At 44.7% G+C, this 18,932-nt stretch overlaps 2 protein-coding genes across 2 annotated transcripts; one reads left to right on the top strand and one right to left on the bottom strand.

The window, feature by feature from the left end:
* Positions 1 to 211: 211 nt before the first annotated feature.
* LOC127301163 (probable trehalose-phosphate phosphatase 7) lies at positions 212 to 2,449 on the top strand. Its single transcript, XM_051331386.2, has 6 exons — positions 212 to 617; positions 729 to 869; positions 992 to 1,171; positions 1,300 to 1,353; positions 1,474 to 1,575; positions 1,744 to 2,449. The coding sequence occupies exons 1-6, from the start codon at positions 354 to 356 to the stop codon at positions 2,143 to 2,145; spliced, it is 1,143 nt and encodes a 380-aa protein (XP_051187346.1). The 5' UTR covers positions 212 to 353; the 3' UTR covers positions 2,146 to 2,449.
* A 10,021-nt stretch (positions 2,450 to 12,470) lies between these two features.
* Positions 12,471 to 18,895, bottom strand: LOC127301162 (uncharacterized). Its single transcript, XM_051331385.2, has 6 exons — positions 18,829 to 18,895; positions 17,208 to 18,223; positions 17,054 to 17,125; positions 16,709 to 16,929; positions 13,824 to 14,047; positions 12,471 to 13,338 (listed from the first exon to the last, which is right to left on the bottom strand). Exons 2-6 carry the CDS (start codon positions 18,211 to 18,213, stop codon positions 12,705 to 12,707), a joined length of 2,157 nt encoding a protein of 718 aa, XP_051187345.1. The 5' UTR covers positions 18,214 to 18,223; positions 18,829 to 18,895; the 3' UTR covers positions 12,471 to 12,704.
* Between the last annotated feature and the right edge of the window lie 37 nt (positions 18,896 to 18,932).

The raw sequence follows: 18,932 nt of genomic DNA, 5'->3' as shown, positions 1-18,932 counted from the left end.
CGCCGTCGACAAGCTAGGCTGTGGTGTCACTCGCCGGAGCCCCACACGTCCACCGGCGGGCTCCACAGGCGGGCCAGGCACGTGGTCGCGTGCCGCCACCTGTCGCCGAGTTGGGCTGCGCGACGGCGGGACGCGTTCAAGACATCGGCGGGGCTGCCCCCATTCGCGTCTTCCCGTCGCTCCCCTCCGGCTATAAATAGCCGCCTCCCGCCTCCACTCTAACAAACACCAATCATTTCTTCTTCACTCTCTCTTCTCGAATCCCCACTTGATTCGAATTCCACAGATCTTCTCTCTCGAGCTTCCTTTTCTCCATCGAAGCTTCTTAGAGTTTGATAAGGTAGTGGAGGCTGATGGCGCAGACTAGCGTGGTGGTGCCGGAGGTGGGCATGGCGGCGGCGGCGTGCCCCTGCCCGGGGCCGCTGTTCCCGTACCCGCCGCCGCGAGCCGGGGCCGGGATGGCCGTGCGCCGGAAGTGCCTGCGGGCGGCGCAGGCGGAGCTCGGCGCGGGGCTGCTCAACGGGCTGGTCGAGTCCATGCGGGCGTCGTCGCCCACGCACGCCAGGGCCGCCGCGGCACTCGCCGCCGGCGTCGACGAGGAGCACGCCGCCTGGATGGTCCGTTTACTGCATGCTGCTTTCTAGTGTTGAACTGTTGATACCGATAGAATCTTGCACTCTCTTCTTGCTTTGCTTTACATGTCTCGCTGACACGAATGATTTGCGCAGGCGAGGCACCCGTCGGCGCTGGGCAAGTTCGAGGAGATCGTGGCGGCGTCCAAGGGGAAGCAGATCGTCATGTTCCTCGACTACGACGGCACGCTGTCGCCCATCGTCAATGACCCCGACGCCGCCTTCATGAGCGACACGGTGAGCCACCCAATTCACTCTGTCCCCTCTCCCCTGTCACTCTGCCCCCAACCTTCACTTCCCATGCACCTCTGCTCATCTGCGCGCACGTTATTAACTTCCAACGATGAACGAACCTGCAGATGCGGATGGCCGTGCGCAGCGTCGCCAAGCAGTTCCCGACGGCGATCGTGAGCGGCCGGTGCCGCGACAAGGTGTTCGAGTTCGTCAAGCTGGCGGAGCTGTACTACGCCGGCAGCCACGGCATGGACATCAAGGGCCCGGCCAAATCCTCCGCCGGCCACGCAAAGTCCAACTCCAAGGTGAGCTAACCCTCCTCGATCTCCCCCATGACATGCATCGTCGTTCGAGCATGGGCGCGAGTCAGTTTTATCCCCACGAATATTCTGACATGGTCACAAGCTAAAGCCATATACCTTTTGTCCTGCAGGCCAAAGGAGTTCTGTTTCAGCCAGCAAGCGAGTTCCTGCCCATGATCGAGCAGGTACGCACGCACCTTGGCTTCGACCTCACAACCACATCATCGACCCTAGCTAGCTACCCAAACTGCTCGCCTGTTTACATCAGCTGTTCTTTAATTCTGCAACTCGATTTGTTCCTTCAGGTGAACCAACGGCTGATAGAAGAAACAAAGCACGTACCCGGCGCCAAGGTGGAGAACAACAAGTTCTGCGTATCCGTCCACTTCAGAAACGTCGACGAAAAGGTATGTAGGCGACGGAAATGGCTGCCGCTTTCCTTCCCATTTCTAGCTTTTTCTTGCAAGTGTCACTTTACCAATCTAGTGCTTGAATTTGGTTAGCTAGTGGGGAGGTTAGTTAGGCCTAATCAATTTCCTAAACACGATGATAATGATGGCGCGTGCTTGTTGCAGGGTTGGGCAGCGGTGGCGGAGACGGTGAAGTCCGTGGTGCGGGAGTACCCGAAGCTGCGGGTGACGCAGGGGCGGATGGTGTTCGAGGTGCGGCCGACCATCAAGTGGGACAAGGGCAAGGCCCTGGAGTTCCTGCTCGAGTCGCTGGGCTACGCCGACTGCGCCGACGTGCTCCCCGTCTACATCGGCGACGACCGCACCGACGAGGACGCCTTCAAGGCGCTGCGGCGGAGGGGCCAGGGCATCGGGATCCTCGTCTCCAAGCACCCCAAGGAGACCAGCGCCTCCTTCTCGCTGCAGGAGCCCGCCGAGGTCATGGAGTTCCTGCTCCGCCTCGTCGAGTGGAAGCAGCTCGCCAAGGCGCGCCTCCGGCTGCGGCGACGGGCCGACGCCGCCGCCTGAACTAATTAAGAGAGAAACCTTGCGGGGCTGCCGATTAACGGTCTTGTACTTCCTTGATTCACGTGTAATTCTAGCTTAGATAATTCCCTGCTCATCATCCGAACAAGGCCGAAGGCTGCGTGTAGGAGGATGGGAAGAAACGGGACGATCGACGAACCTGTGGAGCATTGCTTCGCCATAGGTTGTATTCTCCTCTCGATCTCCCTTCTTTTTCTGGGGATGTATACCGACCGCTTTAAGCATGTAAATCACCTTGTCTACGTGCAAGGAGGGAATATAAATAAGTTGGAGAAAATTCGAGTAACTAGCAACAACTAACAGATCTTTCCGTGCCCGTACATTTCGTACATGGCTTATTCACGAGCAAATTTAAAGTTGAACTGCATGCAGTTGAGGGAAATACGAGCATAACTTCTTGAAATAGGTTTTCGCCCGTTTTATAAATGAAGCCACATGACAGAGGACTCTCTTACAACAGGCAAAATCAAAGATAAAAAAAAAAACAGGAGTAGCTAAAGAAGCACTCTTGAATGCTGACTAGAGATGACACTAAGCTTTCTTGTAAAACCACCGGACACTAAGCACTCTCGCTCCGGTCCGTGGAGCACTGATCCTGTCAGCGGACAGCGAGGATGGGCACGGTGACAACTTAGTCACGTGTAGACAACATAACTAACTACTCGCTCTGGCTTTAGAAAATTGTCGTCAATACCCGATGTTTCACATGTATTGGCGACAAGTGTTCAGTGGCGAAGGGAGTGGCAACTGCACATGCACGAGCAATGCAAGACTTTGCTCCTTGCACTTGCGGAAGAAATGTCTTTCTACCGTGCACGGAATCTTCCGATTTCACTCACTTCTGATTTGTGATTCGCGTTACGTTGTATAACTCAGTTTTATTGTGTGTTTCAAAATTTTAATTCATGTATTCCCTCCGTTTCATAGAATTTCTTGGAGATTTGTCAAAATATCTACTTCGATGCTATTTAGTGACTAAATAATTTAGATAAATTTCAAACATGTTTGATGAGATCGAGAAGGAGTACATTGGTATGGTGGGGTACCAGACATGGTGGAAATTTGTTTTCTCTCTTTTCTTCAAAAATAAGCTAGCGCGGACAACCCGCGCTCATGCAGCCAAGGCTTCGCTTCACGTGATGGCGGTGCTACGGCCTCGTACGTTGTCGTTTGTCTCCTTCTTCACGATCAGTCCCGATCTCTGACAAGGCATCGTTGTCCGTGAGCGGCTGAAGCTTCCGGCTGGCTCTGAACTGTTCCGTTCACTATGGGCGCCCGCTAACTTGTTTGCGACCGTACGTGAAATGTTGACCGGCCGTGATCGCCGCCAGGAAACGTTTGCTTTGCCATGAACAATCTTTGTCGTTGCTTGATCGCGTACGGTTTCGCAAGGTAGCTAGCACACAGTATAGCTGAGGGAGCAGCAAGTCACTACATGCACCTGCAAACAAAGGAGGTGTACTAGAGAGTACTGCAGCAGTTGGTAGGTTGCAGTTGCAGTGCGTCATTAGCTAACATCGCCCACTTTTATTTTTTTGGGAATTAGCTAAGGTCGCCGCTAAGAAAGGCGGCGACATATAGGGTTACACTTAAACCCTAGCCACCATCCGAAAATCGACGGAAGTCCGCCTCCTCTGCTTGCCGCTCCGACGGTTGGTGGGATGAAAACTTTGGACCTGTGTTCGGCGTTGTAGTAAGGTTTCTAAAGTTAGACACTGGTCACATGGCACCGCGACTATGGCGGATATGGCGGTGTTGTGTGGGGCAATAATAAAATCGATATACCCTCCTCCTCGTCCACCTTGTCGAGGATCGACAATCTTGCCGGTAGCATTGAGGAGGGGGGACGCTGCTCCCATGGAGTGATGCACCTCGTTCAGTCTATAGATGTTTTAGGATTCATTAGCGAATACTGCGGCTTTGGGGGGGCATATACACTAAGGCTTGCCGACTGTAATCAACAACGGCAGGCTAACTCTAGAAGGGTAGCGGCGATAGCGGCGCATCAGCAGCTTGTTCTAGCAGTAGTAGTGGTTCGTTAGGTGATCAAAGGACCTCAATGTAATGACGTGTTGATAATGTGAACTTGTGTAATAGATCCCGAATTATCTCGCAACAAGAAAAGCTAAGGTCGACCACTTAACTTTGGAGCACAGATATGAATCATTTGGATGGGACTCCATGGATCTATCCACCTACCAAGATCGATCGCAGGACAAAAAATAATACTCAGGCACGTGGAGTATTAGTGCCCAAGAACCTCGTACTCTCGGACGCCAAACCTGTCAGAATCGCGGCTCCCTGAATCTGGCTGACAAACTAGAACCAATCATCGTGGATGCACCTCTTGTAGACCAATGCTATATAATGTCTTCTCTCTCCAGCTCTTCCGAACAATCGGCGATTCGGAGCCACGCACCCAATAGTTGAACTGAACAAGTAGCTAGTAGTGCCGCTAGCAATACAGCAACAGCACGCGCATCAATCATTATTAACAACGGCCGGCGATATTTGCCAGCAGCAAAGGCGCACTAGATCTAGCCACCATTGGCCACTCCCACATCAGAAAGGGGATAGCATAACAGCACACAAGTGGCGGAATCTTGGATAATATACAATGCATGCATGTCGATGGATGGATCGACATATACATACATGTTTATTTACCATATTTGGGGATAATATCTGTGCATGCACTTGTGTGTTATGGGAGCCAAGATAGCCCCATGAAAGGGAGAGGCGCCACCACTATCTAGCTAGCTAGGATGCCAAATGGAATCTACGACGAACAGGCGTGGTGGTGACGGTGATGATCGATGATGTGCCTGCCTCTTCGGCGACGAGTTGGATTCCACATTGGAGATGGCGACCCTAGAATGGCTGCAATTGTTTTTTGTCCGCCCTGGAAAGATGATGGTGTAGTGGAGCGGAGGGTGAATTTGGATGGGTTTTGCTTCAGGGGTGGTCGATGCCGACCTGTGCTCGTTCAGACCGTTGGATATTTTGGATGGTAATATGGAACAGATCGAGACATGCATGCATGCGGACCAGGGCTTATTTTGATGGAAGGTGTGCCAAATCTGCTGGGATCCATGGGCAACGAATAATGGAATATGATCGCCGATGCTCAATTGACTGCATTACCGAAAAAAATGCTCAAATGACTGCATGCCGTCATGTCCAAACCAGGCCTTACTGTTAGGTTCTTGGGGATTAGGGAGCTGGATTACCGATCGCCTCAAGTCCTTTTTTTTTTGCCGGAAAGCCTCGAGTCCTTGCTAACTGCAGATTATTGATGGTACATTGTCCTGGATGGCTACAACGAATGCAACGGCTGGGTCCCGTTTTAGAGGAGCTGATGACAAATGCATGCAGTTAATTGGGGGGGGGGGGGGGGGGGGGTCCGTGAACATACAATGATACAAATCCATCCAGCCCCTTGCGAAATTGTTGCATCCATCCAAATATCTAATCGACAAAAAAGATCATGTGCATATAGGCGAGGACCCTACAAGTGCCTATCAGTTATCACCAAGTCTCTGTCTTCAAGTAAATTATCATCAGGATAAACATGGCATGGTCAGAAATAGTTAGCCTAAAGTCTGAGAGGACGGGCGCATGATCCAAGACGTCTAGGTGGCTAGGTAGATCTAATTAAGGTGGCCCTTCATTATAGCAAATCATGCATCTATAATGGAGTAAGTAGGTGCCTGGTTTGGCTTTACGCAACATTGAACTTTTGTTTTCGTTTCCTGGTCATGTTGTTCCATTAGCACTGATAGTGGAACTGGCAGCCTGGGGGTTTCTCCATCAGTTAGAAGAAAATTTACTTACATATAGTAATAGCGGGCTATTAATTGAGTGAATATATTACTTTTAATCCTATTGGTTTTGACTATATAGCCCATATAATCACGAATGCAGGTGCATTTTTCTCTCCATTGGAGGTTTTTGCCCCTCGTCGTCGTGCATGTTCTTGGTAGAGGGGTATTGATTTGGTCAAATCTGATTGATTGGCGATGTGTCGGCGCATATTCTAAAGGAGTATCGGCAGTGGCCTGCCATGGGTGGCTTTCTCGGGAGGACTTCATGTTGGTTTCCGGCGGAGCATAGGGCAGCGTAGCTCTCGGAACATCCGCGTCGAGATGGTCAACGGAACATCACCGGTCGGATCCAACATCAACATATTTGTGTGTCTCCTTGTTGTAGGCATTGTATTTTTGCCAATGTTCCCGCCTTGATTGCTTAGACACGCCACCCACGATGAACACTTTTTGTCCTAGCTTTCATGGGCTAGCCCCACGATGTGAGGATGACCGCATGTCTTCTTCTTTAAGGGCTTGTTTGATTCATATGATAGAAAATTTAGAGGAATAGGAAAATAAAGGATTGCTATGACCTGCCCCCCTTGAATCTTAGGACAGAAACCTATGGGAATTGGTACAACTAATTGTTTGGTGGCAGAATAGGAAATCCATAGGAAATTCCTTTTGAGATTGGGTGCATAGCATAGTTGTCATAGACACATAGCAATTTTTTTAGGAGGTCTAGAAATATGTATAAGATTGTAGCATAGGAAATCAATCTATATAAATTTTGGAGGGTTCAATCCTTTGAATCAAACATGCTCTATAAAAAAATTCCTATGGGTAAAAATCCTACAAAATTTCTTTGAAAATCCTTTGAATCAAACAAGCCCTAAGGCTTTTCCATGGAAGAATAGCGAATTAACAATAGGTGTTTTTGTCACATTTTTATGCTTCTGCCATTGCTGGCTACTTCATGTACTCCCACTGTACAAGGCCACTGCGAAGCTCTATTCTTTTCTATAAATACATTCCCACTTTCGCTTTTTCGATAAAAATGATTCGGCTTCTCTCTCGTACTATGGTGAATATTAATGTGAATGAGCGTTGCACGTGGCTAGAGAGAAAGAGGCATATCATGTAACACGTGTAATTAGCTTGGGATGATGGATTTTAGAGTTTTTTAGCGGCATTTTTTAGTTGTTTCTCCTTTCTAGGTATCTGGAAAATGACATAGTTAGCTTGTAATGTATCTTAGACATATTATAAAATATGAAATAATTTGAAACAAAAAATTAGCACATACATCTTCACATGCTACACGCTCACAAATTCATTTCATGAAAATTCGACTTGTTGCACATGGCATGTGTAAAAAAAAATCGGTGCCAAAAAGAAGGCATTTCACAAGAATTGTTTTCTATTTTTTACATAGGGCACAAAAATGAAAGGTTTTCCGCGAAACTTGACGGATGCACATATATTGTGAAGATGTACATGTAGAACTTTTTAGCAAAAAAATTGACACTTCAAAATTGTTGGAAATATGCCCAAGAGGCAATAATAAAAGTGGTTATTATATATCTTTGTGTTTATGATAAATGTTTATATACCATGATATAATTGTATTAACCGAAACATTGATACATGTGTGTTATGTAAACAACAATGAGTCCCTAGTAAGCCTCTTAACTAGCTTGTTGATTAATAGATGATCATAGTTTCATGATCATGAACATTGGATGTTATTAATAACAAGGTTATGTCATTATATGAATGATGTAATGGACACACCCAATTAAGCGTAGCATAAGATCACGTCATTAAGTTATTTGCTATAAGCTTTCGATACATAGTTACCTAGTCCTTTCGACCATGAGATCATGTAAATCACTTATACCGGAAAGGTACTTTGATTACATCAAACGCCACTGCATAAATGGATGGTTATAAAGGTGGGATTAAGTATCCGGAAAGTATGAGTTGAGGCATATGGATCAACAGTGGGATTTGTCCATCCCGATGACGGATAGATATACTCTGGGCCCTCTCGGTGGAATGTCGTCTATAATAGCTTGCAAGCATATGAATGGTTCATAAGAGACCACATACCACGGTACGAGTAAAGAGTACTTGTCAGGAGACGAGGTTTAACAAGTTATAGAGATACCGATGATCAAACCTCGGACAAGTAAAATATCGCGTGACAAAGGGAATTGGTATCGTATGTGAATGGTTCATTCGATCACTAAGTCATCGTTGAATGTGTGGGAGCCATTATGGATCTCCAGATCCCGCTATTGGTTATTGGTCGGAGAGAGTTCTCAACCATGTCTACATAGTTCGCGAACCATAGGGTGACACACTTAAGGTTTGATGTCGTATTAGTAGATATTGAATATGGAATGGAGTTTGAAGTTTTGTTCGGAGTCTCGGATGGGATCCAGGACATCACGAGGAGTTCCGGAATGGTCCGGAGAATAAGATTCATATATAGGAAGTCATTTTATAAGTTTGAAAATGATCCGGTGCATTTATGGAAGGTTCTAGAAGGTTCTAGAAAAGTCCAAAAGAAATCACTATGGAAGGCGGAGTCCCGGAGGGACTCCACCAAGCTTGGCCGGCCAACCCTAGGGGGTGGAGTCCCAGGTGGACTCCACCTAAGGTGGCTGGCCACCCCCTCCCAAGGAAAGGTGGGAATCCCACCTCAAGTGGGAATCCCACCTTGGTAGGTTTCATGTCATATGGAAGGTTTTGGTTTGGGGTCTTCTTCGAAGACTTGTAGACCAACTCTTGGGTTTTCCACCTATATAATGAGGGACAAGGGGAGGGGGCCGGCCACCTCAAGCCATAGCTTGGCCGCACCCCCTAAGTGGCCGGCCACCCCTCTCCCAAACCCTAGCCGCCCCACCTCCTCCACCTCTCCCGCAACCGCTTAGCGAAGCTCCGCCGGAGATCTCCATCGACACCGCCACCACGCCAACGTGCTGTCGGGATTCAAGGAGGAGCTACTACTTCCGCTGCCCGCTGGAACGGGGAGAAGGACGTCGTCTTCATCAACACCGAACGTGTGACCGAGTACGGAGGTGCTGCCCGATTGTGGCACCGTCAAGATCTTCTACGCGCTTTTGAAAGCGGCAAGTGATCATCTTCTGCAACAACGAGAGCCTCCTCTCGTAGGCTTTGAAACTCTTCAAGGGTTAGTCTCGTTCATCCCCTCGTTGCTACCGTCTTCTAGATTGCATCTTGGCTTGGATTGCGTTCTCGCGGTAGGAAATTTTTTGTTTTCTATGCTACGAATCCCTACAAAAATATGATTTTTTTTTGTAGAGGGAGCATATGCAACCGGGAGCCGAATTGAGTTTCCGAGACAAAGAGTACTATGTTTTTAAGTTGATGCTTTGGCCTTGTAGAGAAAAAACGAAAACACGATTATGTAGGATACCATCGCAAGGGCATCCATCTAACAATCGAATGTTTCAAGTTGATGTGGCCTTGTATAAATTTTGGAGGTTTCAATCCTTTGAATCAAACATGATTTATAGGAAAAATTCCTATGGGTAAAAACCCTATAATTTTTTTTAAAAAATCCTTTGAATCAAACAAGCCCTAAGGCTTTTCCATGGAAGAATAGTGACTTAACAATAGGTGTTTTAGTCACATTTTTATGCTTCTGCCATTGCTGCTACTTCATGTACTCCCACTGTACAAGGCCACTGCGAAGCTCTATTTTTTTCTATAAATACATTCCCACTATCGCTTTTTCGAGAAAAAAATGATTCGGTTCCTCTCTCGTACTATGGTGAATATTAATGTGAATGAGCGTTGCACGTGGCTAGAGAGAAAGAGGCATATCATGTAACATGTGTAATTAGCTTGGGATGATGGATTTTAGAGTTTTTTTAGCGGTATTTTTTAGTTGTTTCTTCTTTCTAGGTATCTGGAAAATGAGATAGTTAGCTTGTATTTTGAAATGTATCTTAGACATATTATAAAATATAAAGTAATTTGAAGCAAAAAAATTAGCACATACATCTTCACGTGCTACATGCTCGCAAAGTTATTTCATGAAAAATCGACTTGTTGCATGGCATGTGTAAAAAAGAAAAAAAAAATCGGTGCCAAAAATTAGGCTTTTCACAAGAATTGTTTTCTCTTTTTTACATAGGGCACAAAAATTAAAGGTTTTCCGCGAACCTTGACGGACGCATATATATTGTGAAGATGTACATGCAGAATTTTTTATCAAAAAATTTGACACTTCAAAATATGATTTTTATTTTTGTAGAGGGGAGCATATGCAACCGGAAGCCGAATTGAGTTTTCGAGATAAATAGGGATATGTTTTTAAGTTGATGCTTTGGCCTTGTAGAGAAGAAACGAAAACAAGATTATGTACAATACCATCGCAAGGGCATCCATCTAACAATCGAATGTTTCAAGTTGATGTGGACCCTCTTCTCTACTTCCCTTCATCATGTTATCCCCATGATTTTTATATGCTTCACTCTCTTATATTTATATTTGATCATGTTGGTCGGTGCTTCCACAAACAATAAACTTGCGGTTGAGCCTGATCCTTTACATGAACATTACATATTTGGAAACATATATGTGTCCTGACTTGACGCACTTAGAACATTCAAGAAGACAAACCATGAGGTTAGACGGCCACGGTTAATCTTTCTTGAGATCAACTATAAATTACATATTTTACCCCCTCAACTTTAGTTCGAGTCTAAGTTTAGTGGAAAAGAAAAATAAATAGGTGAACCCTAGGGATCAGCCGGTTGTATCTACAACCGGTTTGGTACAAAAATTCTCGTCGATGGTACATTTTTCTGAATGTAATATTTTTTCCGTGTGTAACATTTTGAGAAATGCAGCATAGATTGGCAACGTTTATCTACATTACATCCAACAGTTTACTTAGCTTATCCAACATTACAAGAAAGCGTACAAAAATAACATAGGTGCAATCTCACTTACACAATAAAAATGATGCCTACATGTAAAAAATCACAACAATGTATCTCCCAGCCTACATGAGGAGAATACTCGACAATGGAGTCGACGGCAAGATCCCTATCCTTCAAAGGGGTGCAAGTGGGAGACGCGGCGGCCGCCTTGGCGCAGAGGAGCGATGGTGGTGGCTAGGGCACAGAGGAGCGGAGGCGCACAGGAGTGCACCCGACGGCTGCCACGAGGGAAGGAGCATGAGGGAGCGGGGAGGAGCAACTGGGAAGCAGCATATGAGCAGCGGCAGAGGCGAACAGAGCGCAGAGGAGCAGCGGCGCGGAGGATGAGGTGCGAGCAACGCATCGCGAGCATCTCAAACCGGCTGTAGCTACAGCCGGTTGATGATAAGGCTTTTCCAAAGAAATAAGTCCGGAGACTGTTTCATAGGGGCTCGAACATGAGCTTGTGGAGAGCTTTGGCACCAGCAATGCCCTATCCCGCGCCTCGGTCTCTGATCCAGGATCGCTATGAAGGACCTTGAATTCTTCTGAAAGCTCTCTCAAAAAAAAAAAACGTTGACCAACGGGGGAATGATCCCTCCCTTAGCTATACGTTGTTAGGTAGGATGAGATTTTCCGGTTTATTCGTCCCTGCTGCGAAATTACCGCGCATGGGGATTCGAACCCAGGTGGGCTGGCTGCGCACTCGCTTGCCTTACCACTGAGCTAGAGCATTCACCTTCTGAAAGCTCTCTCAGTACTCCACAATAGACAAGGATGACTAGAGACTTGATGTCCTTGTGATAGCTGCTCAGCCAAACTTCAGCGAAGCCGTTCGATGCAATCAAGGAGCTGACGTCAATGCTGGCGATCTTCGACCAGATGCTCCGAGAGAAGGGGCACTCGAAGAACAGTTGAGCAGACGGCTCGAGATTGCGCACACATGACTGACATAAATAACAGTTCGGCCATTCTCTCTGCTGCCTGTCGGCGCACCACAGCCGATTCTACAGCGCGGAGGCGAGGACCTTCCAGATCATGGAAGTTTCCGTCGAACTGGATGCGGTAGGAGCCGGCGGAGCAACTGCCATCAGAGGTTACGATCCAGTTGATGGAATCCAAACGATCCGCCTGGTCTGCTGCTGGCTTCAGATCACAGCAATCAGGAACAGCGTAACAAGCCTGACGCTGAAGAAGATGCTGCCCACAAGAAACCATATTCATCAGAAAGAGCGGCAGGGCATAGCAGCAACATGAACTGTATAACTCTATTGTGTCGGTTGCTACAACTCAGAACACATAAAAATAAACCAGGAGCATCGTAGATTCTCACTCCAGCTGAACAATGGCCTGTATGGCGCTACTTGCTAAATCAAAAGAAACCGAGAACACCTGAACCAATCAGTTCAGCGGGAGTAGGACCTGTCACTGCCAAGATGGCAACATTGTTTCATCCGAAAGATCACCCAAACTCAGCAGCAATAAAACAGGTAACCATAAGTTGCCCAAGAAGCGTATGAGCGAAATGCCACAACCATCAACAGTAAGTATTTTGACAAACTTTACCCAGAACCGTTTGGTTACAGAAGCTGGGACTAGTCCCAATCACCAACATGGCAACACCCTTAAAATTATACCCAGGCACAGGAGGAATGTACAATTCAACGGTATAGCAAAATTAAATATCACCATCCTTCTTTTTCTGAAGAAACTTCTTTCTTTGTCCTATAATATAAGCTAACACCTGAACTCAAATGACCCGGTATGAGCTTACAACTTACCCTGACCGAGGACCGGTCATATACGCTTCTCGGGCAATCTCCGCCTCTCGTTTCACATTTTCAGATAGGCTGGCCATGGCGTCTGAGAGCTTTGAGAGTCGATCGAACATTGTGGTCAGACCTCCCTGCAGGGTTGCCAGCTTTGCTTCGGTGTCAGATTTGCCATGCTCTGCATTTTTGTCCTCTGCTCCAGTGTCTGAAGATCTCTTCTTCGCCGTCTGCTGCTTGTACATTTTCTTGAGATCCGCTGCAAGGTTCTTGATGGAACCGCACGATTCTTCAGAAGGGAGCGATGTCATTCCTGCGGACCAGTCTTCCAAGAGAACAAATAGGGGTGGAGCAAGGTGTTGGCGAGGTGAGAGGGTTAACCTTCTTCCCCGTGCGCGATCTCGTGGTTGTGCAACACATTTCTGCAGCCAGGACTGGAGACCACCCACATAGTTTTTGTAAGCATCAGCCCAGCTTGCCAAACTGGAGTGGAGGAATCCCAGTTCAGTGATAAGGTTCATCATGGTATGTTTCTGCGACTCGCTTGAAGGAGATACAGCTGAGATCTTTGCATCTGCCTGAGAGATGATGGTATGCTGCATTTGGTGAACTTCCTGCATCATTCTCCACATGCGTGCCTGCCTGTCATTGTGTCAGGCACAGTAAGTATGGTATCTACAATTAATTCCATATAAGGGAAATGTTTAAATATTTTAGCCAATATCTTCAATCTTTGCTGCATATATGAATACCCACCAAAAAAAATTATTTAACCATAACAGGTGCAAATACAGTTTCTACAATAGTTCTGAAGTGCTTTTATGTGTTGTGCAAAAAAAATTTGCGGGCAAAAACAGACCTTTATTAATCAGTAGGGATTACAAGCAACTCGGTATCAGGTTCCAGACGAAGTAATTCAGCGACTGATCCAAGCCAAAACATCGTTAAAGTCTCCGCCCTTGCAAAATTGGCAAGGCAGTGACTAATCCTTACTTGACTACGGTCTACTTTCACAAATTTGCAAGATCTGCTACTACTAGCTATTACTTAAATCTCTGAGATAGCAAATAAAGTGACTAATCCTTGCATGTGTTGTGCACATGTCTATGTAGCAAATAAAGGCTTACCCTTGCAGTAATTCAAGAAGTTGGGGCTGCAACTCTTCGTCTCGTAACTTCTCAATTATTTTTGAATTAGAGTATAGTACTTCAATACCTACCATGAGTCGCGAATACAACTCTTTGATAGTAGCCCGGGTTTTGTCAACTTGCCTGGCATTCCCATCCTTTGCAAACTGATGGCTCAACTGAGCACATTTTTTGTCGTATATCTTTTTGATTGATTCGCTATTCTGCAAATTGCAGAACCAATAAAAGAAGTTAGGTCAGAGCATGGCGACAAACTGAAAGAAAATGCAACAACCGACAAAACGCATAAACAAACGCATAAACGACAAAATGTTATTGCAAGCAAAATAGAGAATGGAACAGCAAACACAGATTATGCAGCAACCGACAAAATATATGTCCTAAAACCAAAGCAACTCTAAATTAAAAACTACAAAAAATTAAACTATTCACAGAGACCAGAAAAAGCGATAATTACACGTGAACAGAAACATTGATTAGAAAGAAAATAACCTATCGTTACCAAAATGTTCAAGTTTTCAGCAATTCAGTTCACAAATTCATAACCTCTGAAGTAAAATAATCTACCTAATGTGGGAATAAATGAGCTAGTTCACTAGTAGATAGATATTAGAATACAACAATAATTACTACGTTACACGTATCTGTTCCACAATTATCCATTTCGTTGCACTATGAATCGATTCGATGACAAGGTATCGGCATCCCTGGTATTTTTTGGGAGGAACACGTACACACACACCACGACTCGGACATACAAAATTTATGGTGGCAATGGTTTGGACTATTACACAAAATGAGACTTGATTGTTTCTACCACAAGAGCAGGCATAACGTGGAAAGTTATGTTTCATATCACATTTTTTCATGATTATTTTGACCATGTACATTTTTTTTTATCAAACCTATATTTTTGTACAGTTGATAGATAGCACCAAAATGATAGGCATCTAATTTGCAAGGCATTCTCGTAAAACAAAATTGTCAAGCAGCACAGCAGCGACTGTTATAGTAGGTCTAAACATGTACTCCCAGCATCATACAAGTTTGGTTATTCGATAAAAAGAAACAATAATACAAATTTGGTGGCAGTTCATTAGCTTCGATTCAATTTCAGAAAGCAACTTATTTATTTGGAAAACCCGTGGAAGTTCCTATGGTGCTGGACATGACGGATCTAAATATGCCTATGGCTTTATTACTCCTAAGATATAAACTCAGTAAAAACCAAAAAGTTGCGCATGGAAAAAATGCCAAATAGAGGCCATTGTTATAAAGAAATGCGATATTATGTGATAATTGATGTTTGGACAATAAACTATCTGTGCTAGGGGTAATTTTTTCAAAATATTGTCAGTAGAGGTAATTTGTTTACGACTTGCAACTTAGTTCCTGTAAGCTATCTACTCGAAATTATGTGCGAGAAAAACTGTGGAAAATAAGGACAACAAAAGTACATGTTTTTTATGAGACGCAAATATCCCCTAGGTATGATCATAGCTCATTGGTGCAAAGAGCATCTCAAAGTAAATGGGAAGATCTCCAAACGTCTTTCGAGCCGGCAATTTGTAGGAACATACATTTATTAAAATAAGCAACATTTAGCTCCCGATAATATTACAGAAGAAAAAAAATAGACATCCTAATACAATTGAGACTATCTAACTCCTGAAAATGCCCAACAGCTAGCTAGTAAAGATATATTGGTTTTGCTCCACAGCAATGGTGTAATTAGGTTGGATGACATACATGGTTTCCTTTCTAGAAGATGTGACACATGATATCTTGTGTTACACGTATTCATAGCCTTTGAAGTAAAATAAACTACCTAATGTGGGAATAAATGAGCTAGTTCACTACTAGAATAGATACTAGAATTTAACTGTAATTCTTACGTTACACGTATCTGTACCACGGTTATCCATTTTGTCGTACTACTGCAAGGTATCGGTTCCCCTGATATTTTTTTTGGGAGGAAAATGTATACATACACACCGCGACTCAGACATACAACATTTATGGTGGCAATGGTTTGGACACTATTACACAAAATAAGACTTGATTGTTTATACCACCACAGCAGGCATAACGTGGAAAGTTCTGTTTCGTATCACATTTATTTCATGATTCTTTTGAACATGTACATTGTAATAAACTATCTGTGCTAGGGGTATTTTTTCAAAAGATTGTGAGTAGAGGTAATCTGTTTACCACTTACAACTTAATTCATGTAAGCTATCTTACTGGAAATTATGTCTGAGAAAAAACTTTGTGGAAGATGAGGACAGCAGAAGTACATATTTTGTTCGAGACATAAAAAAACCCCAAATCTCTTTTAAGCGATCAAGTTGCACGGACATACTTTTATTTTAAAAAGCAACATTTAGATCTCGGTAATATTACAAAAGAAATAGACATCATAATACAATTGAGACTATCTAATTCCTGAAATGCCCAACAGCTCGCTAGTAAGGATATTTTGGTTTTGCCACGCGGCAATGGTGTAATTAGGTTGGGTGACATATGGTTTCCTTTCTAGAAGATGTGATACATGATAGCTTACATACCAAAAACGTGTCCACAAAATTTCTAAATATACATTTGTAGCATTATTACGACTCTGTTGTATGGATGATAGCTTCAGAAACTACTGAAGGTAGTGATAACACCTACAAAAAGGTCATTGCACAATTGGATAGATGCCATAAAACAAAAGAAAATGTTAGGTCAGCTCTATAGGCTACACGTCAAACATAAAACACTAGAGAAGCACAACCTCATGGTTCTGTACTGATACTGTAAGAGTTCCATTTCCAATGTAGTTAATTCTATAAACACCTGTTGAACAACATATGTTAGCTCACCTTTAACCCATCATAAATTTTTCTTTCCCAAGCATAGAGTCTATCTAAAGAGGATGCATGGCTTCCTGAAATCATACAGAACTCTTCAACGAAATCGCTACAGCTATCTGCAGGGTCATCCGCCTCCTTTTGAGCTGAAATGAATGGATTCTTAGATGAGGATGATCGTGATGAAAGCGAGCGATTCCAAGTGATCACTTTTGTGACATGCTGCTCTGATTCTGCAGTAAAACAGTTCGAGTAAAATAACCATCCACTGATCCAAATGAGGCTGTTACTGTTTAAAGTACAACAAAATAGGACACACTTCACAGATTACTGTATATGATATGAAAAGAAATATACCACGGCATGCTACATTTCCAGCACTGCAACAGATCAAGGATGCTGACAGAGAAAGTGCACCTGATGGTTTCCCTGGAATAATTAGCACCAATATTATGCAAGTAGAACTCTAGTAATTCAGTACAACAGTATCACTGAAAAATATTGTCATTACCTGTTATCTGGGTAGAAACACTAAGTCGAATCTTCCTTGTCTCAAGCATCCTAGAGACCTCATGGCAAGACTCGGCCGCCCTTGTAAATTGGCGATCAAGTTCTTTTACATCGGAGAGAAAATCTTTTGATCTGCTAGTGATGGAACTTCCCTTCTCTTCACTGCATGATCGCTCGGGTACATTAACTTTGTCTACATGGTTGGCTTCGTTTTCTATATCATTGCTAATACTGGTAGGATTCTGCCCCTCTACAGACTGTCTCTGAACTTGATCAGGTCCTTTCTCTAAGTTTGGGTCATTTGGTAAATGCACATCAACAATCTCAATCTCAATTTCATTACAATCATTGTGATTCAACTTATGATGGTTTGAATCGCCATCGGCTTCTTTACATCCATATGTTCCCAGTTGTTCTTGCACCTCAGCAGCTGGACTTGTGTTGCCGCTCGACGAAGCTGAATCCTTTTCATCTCCATGGTCACAATCCTCCAAATTTCTCATGAAAACGCTCTGGCCATCATCTGGGACATGGGATGCAACATTCTGATCCAAAACATTTGGATCAAAGAAATCCCACGAGGAGCAAACCTCTGACGGCAGCAGTGGTGAAAGGGAAGTAGAAATGGGCTGCTCTTCTTTGACAAAGCTAGCACCGCTCGGGCTGAATGTCACTGTCAAGGATGCGCTTGCCGCTGACCTCAGGCGACTAACATCAGAACGCCGGGGTACTGGTGGTGGTGGTGGTGGAGTGTTAGCACTGTCAGCAGGTCCCAATGGGGATGGCAAAGCACACGAAGAGCGAGGAGACTTCTCCGGAGCACCCTCGTGATGCGATTCTACAAACTCCTTCAAAGCAGCGCCGACATTGCGGAGAGATTGCTCGTAGGACAGCTGAGCCGCCGAAAGGGCATACCTTGCATCGATTGCCTGTTGAATGTGTTTCAGCCGACCCTTGCAGAGCTGCATTGCGGTGTCACGGTCTTGCTTCGAGGCAGATGACCCCATGGTTCACTTCCTGGCAACAAAAAAAATGGACTTATAGTCAGAGCAGTCAACACAAGTTATCATGGCCATGGAATTCACCATGGTTGACAAATGGACTAATCATTTGCAATCGTAAAGGCAAACAAGTTCTCAGGTTCACTGAAATTGTAGGATTTTGCTGCGTTAACTAGTCAGAAAAGCAGGGGAGGTTCTTTACGCGAAACTGCAGTGTTTCACCAAGGCACCTGTAAGCCAGGATTGCTCCTACTGCCACCAAGTAACCATCAAAAGCAGAACCCAGGGAGTAAGAGAAAACTGTAATCGATAAAAAAGGAAACCTATTTAAAGAGTAGAAATCCTTTACAATACTGTAGCGTTATCTGAGGTAGGAAATAAAGCAGAATAAAAAGTCGCCTATTTGACCACGGAAATATAATCATTGATTGATTACAACCCGTGGATTCAGGCTAGTACCTAGGCGATTGGAGACCGCATGGCGCGCAGTGATTAGTTCATCAATCACGGCAGACTTATAAAAGGATAGTACACGAAACAGGATGGAAGGAAAACAAGAACTGCACAAAGAGGATGGAGGTTCGAAATCGAGCTCCAGCCCCCCCATGGACGAACACTCACCTGAACCAACTGGTCGGCCAAGCACCACCTGCGAAGCAGAGCAATCACTTCAGCACCCTGAACAAGGAACGACCGCACGAACAAGATTGAGAATTGCAATCAAA

The sequence above is a fragment of the Lolium perenne genome, chromosome 5 (genome assembly GCF_019359855.2).
Source record: "Lolium perenne isolate Kyuss_39 chromosome 5, Kyuss_2.0, whole genome shotgun sequence".
NCBI classification, from domain to species: domain Eukaryota; kingdom Viridiplantae; phylum Streptophyta; class Magnoliopsida; order Poales; family Poaceae; genus Lolium; species Lolium perenne.
The sequence above is the reverse complement of the archived record's forward strand: the minus strand, read 5'-3'. Positions and strand labels throughout refer to the sequence as shown.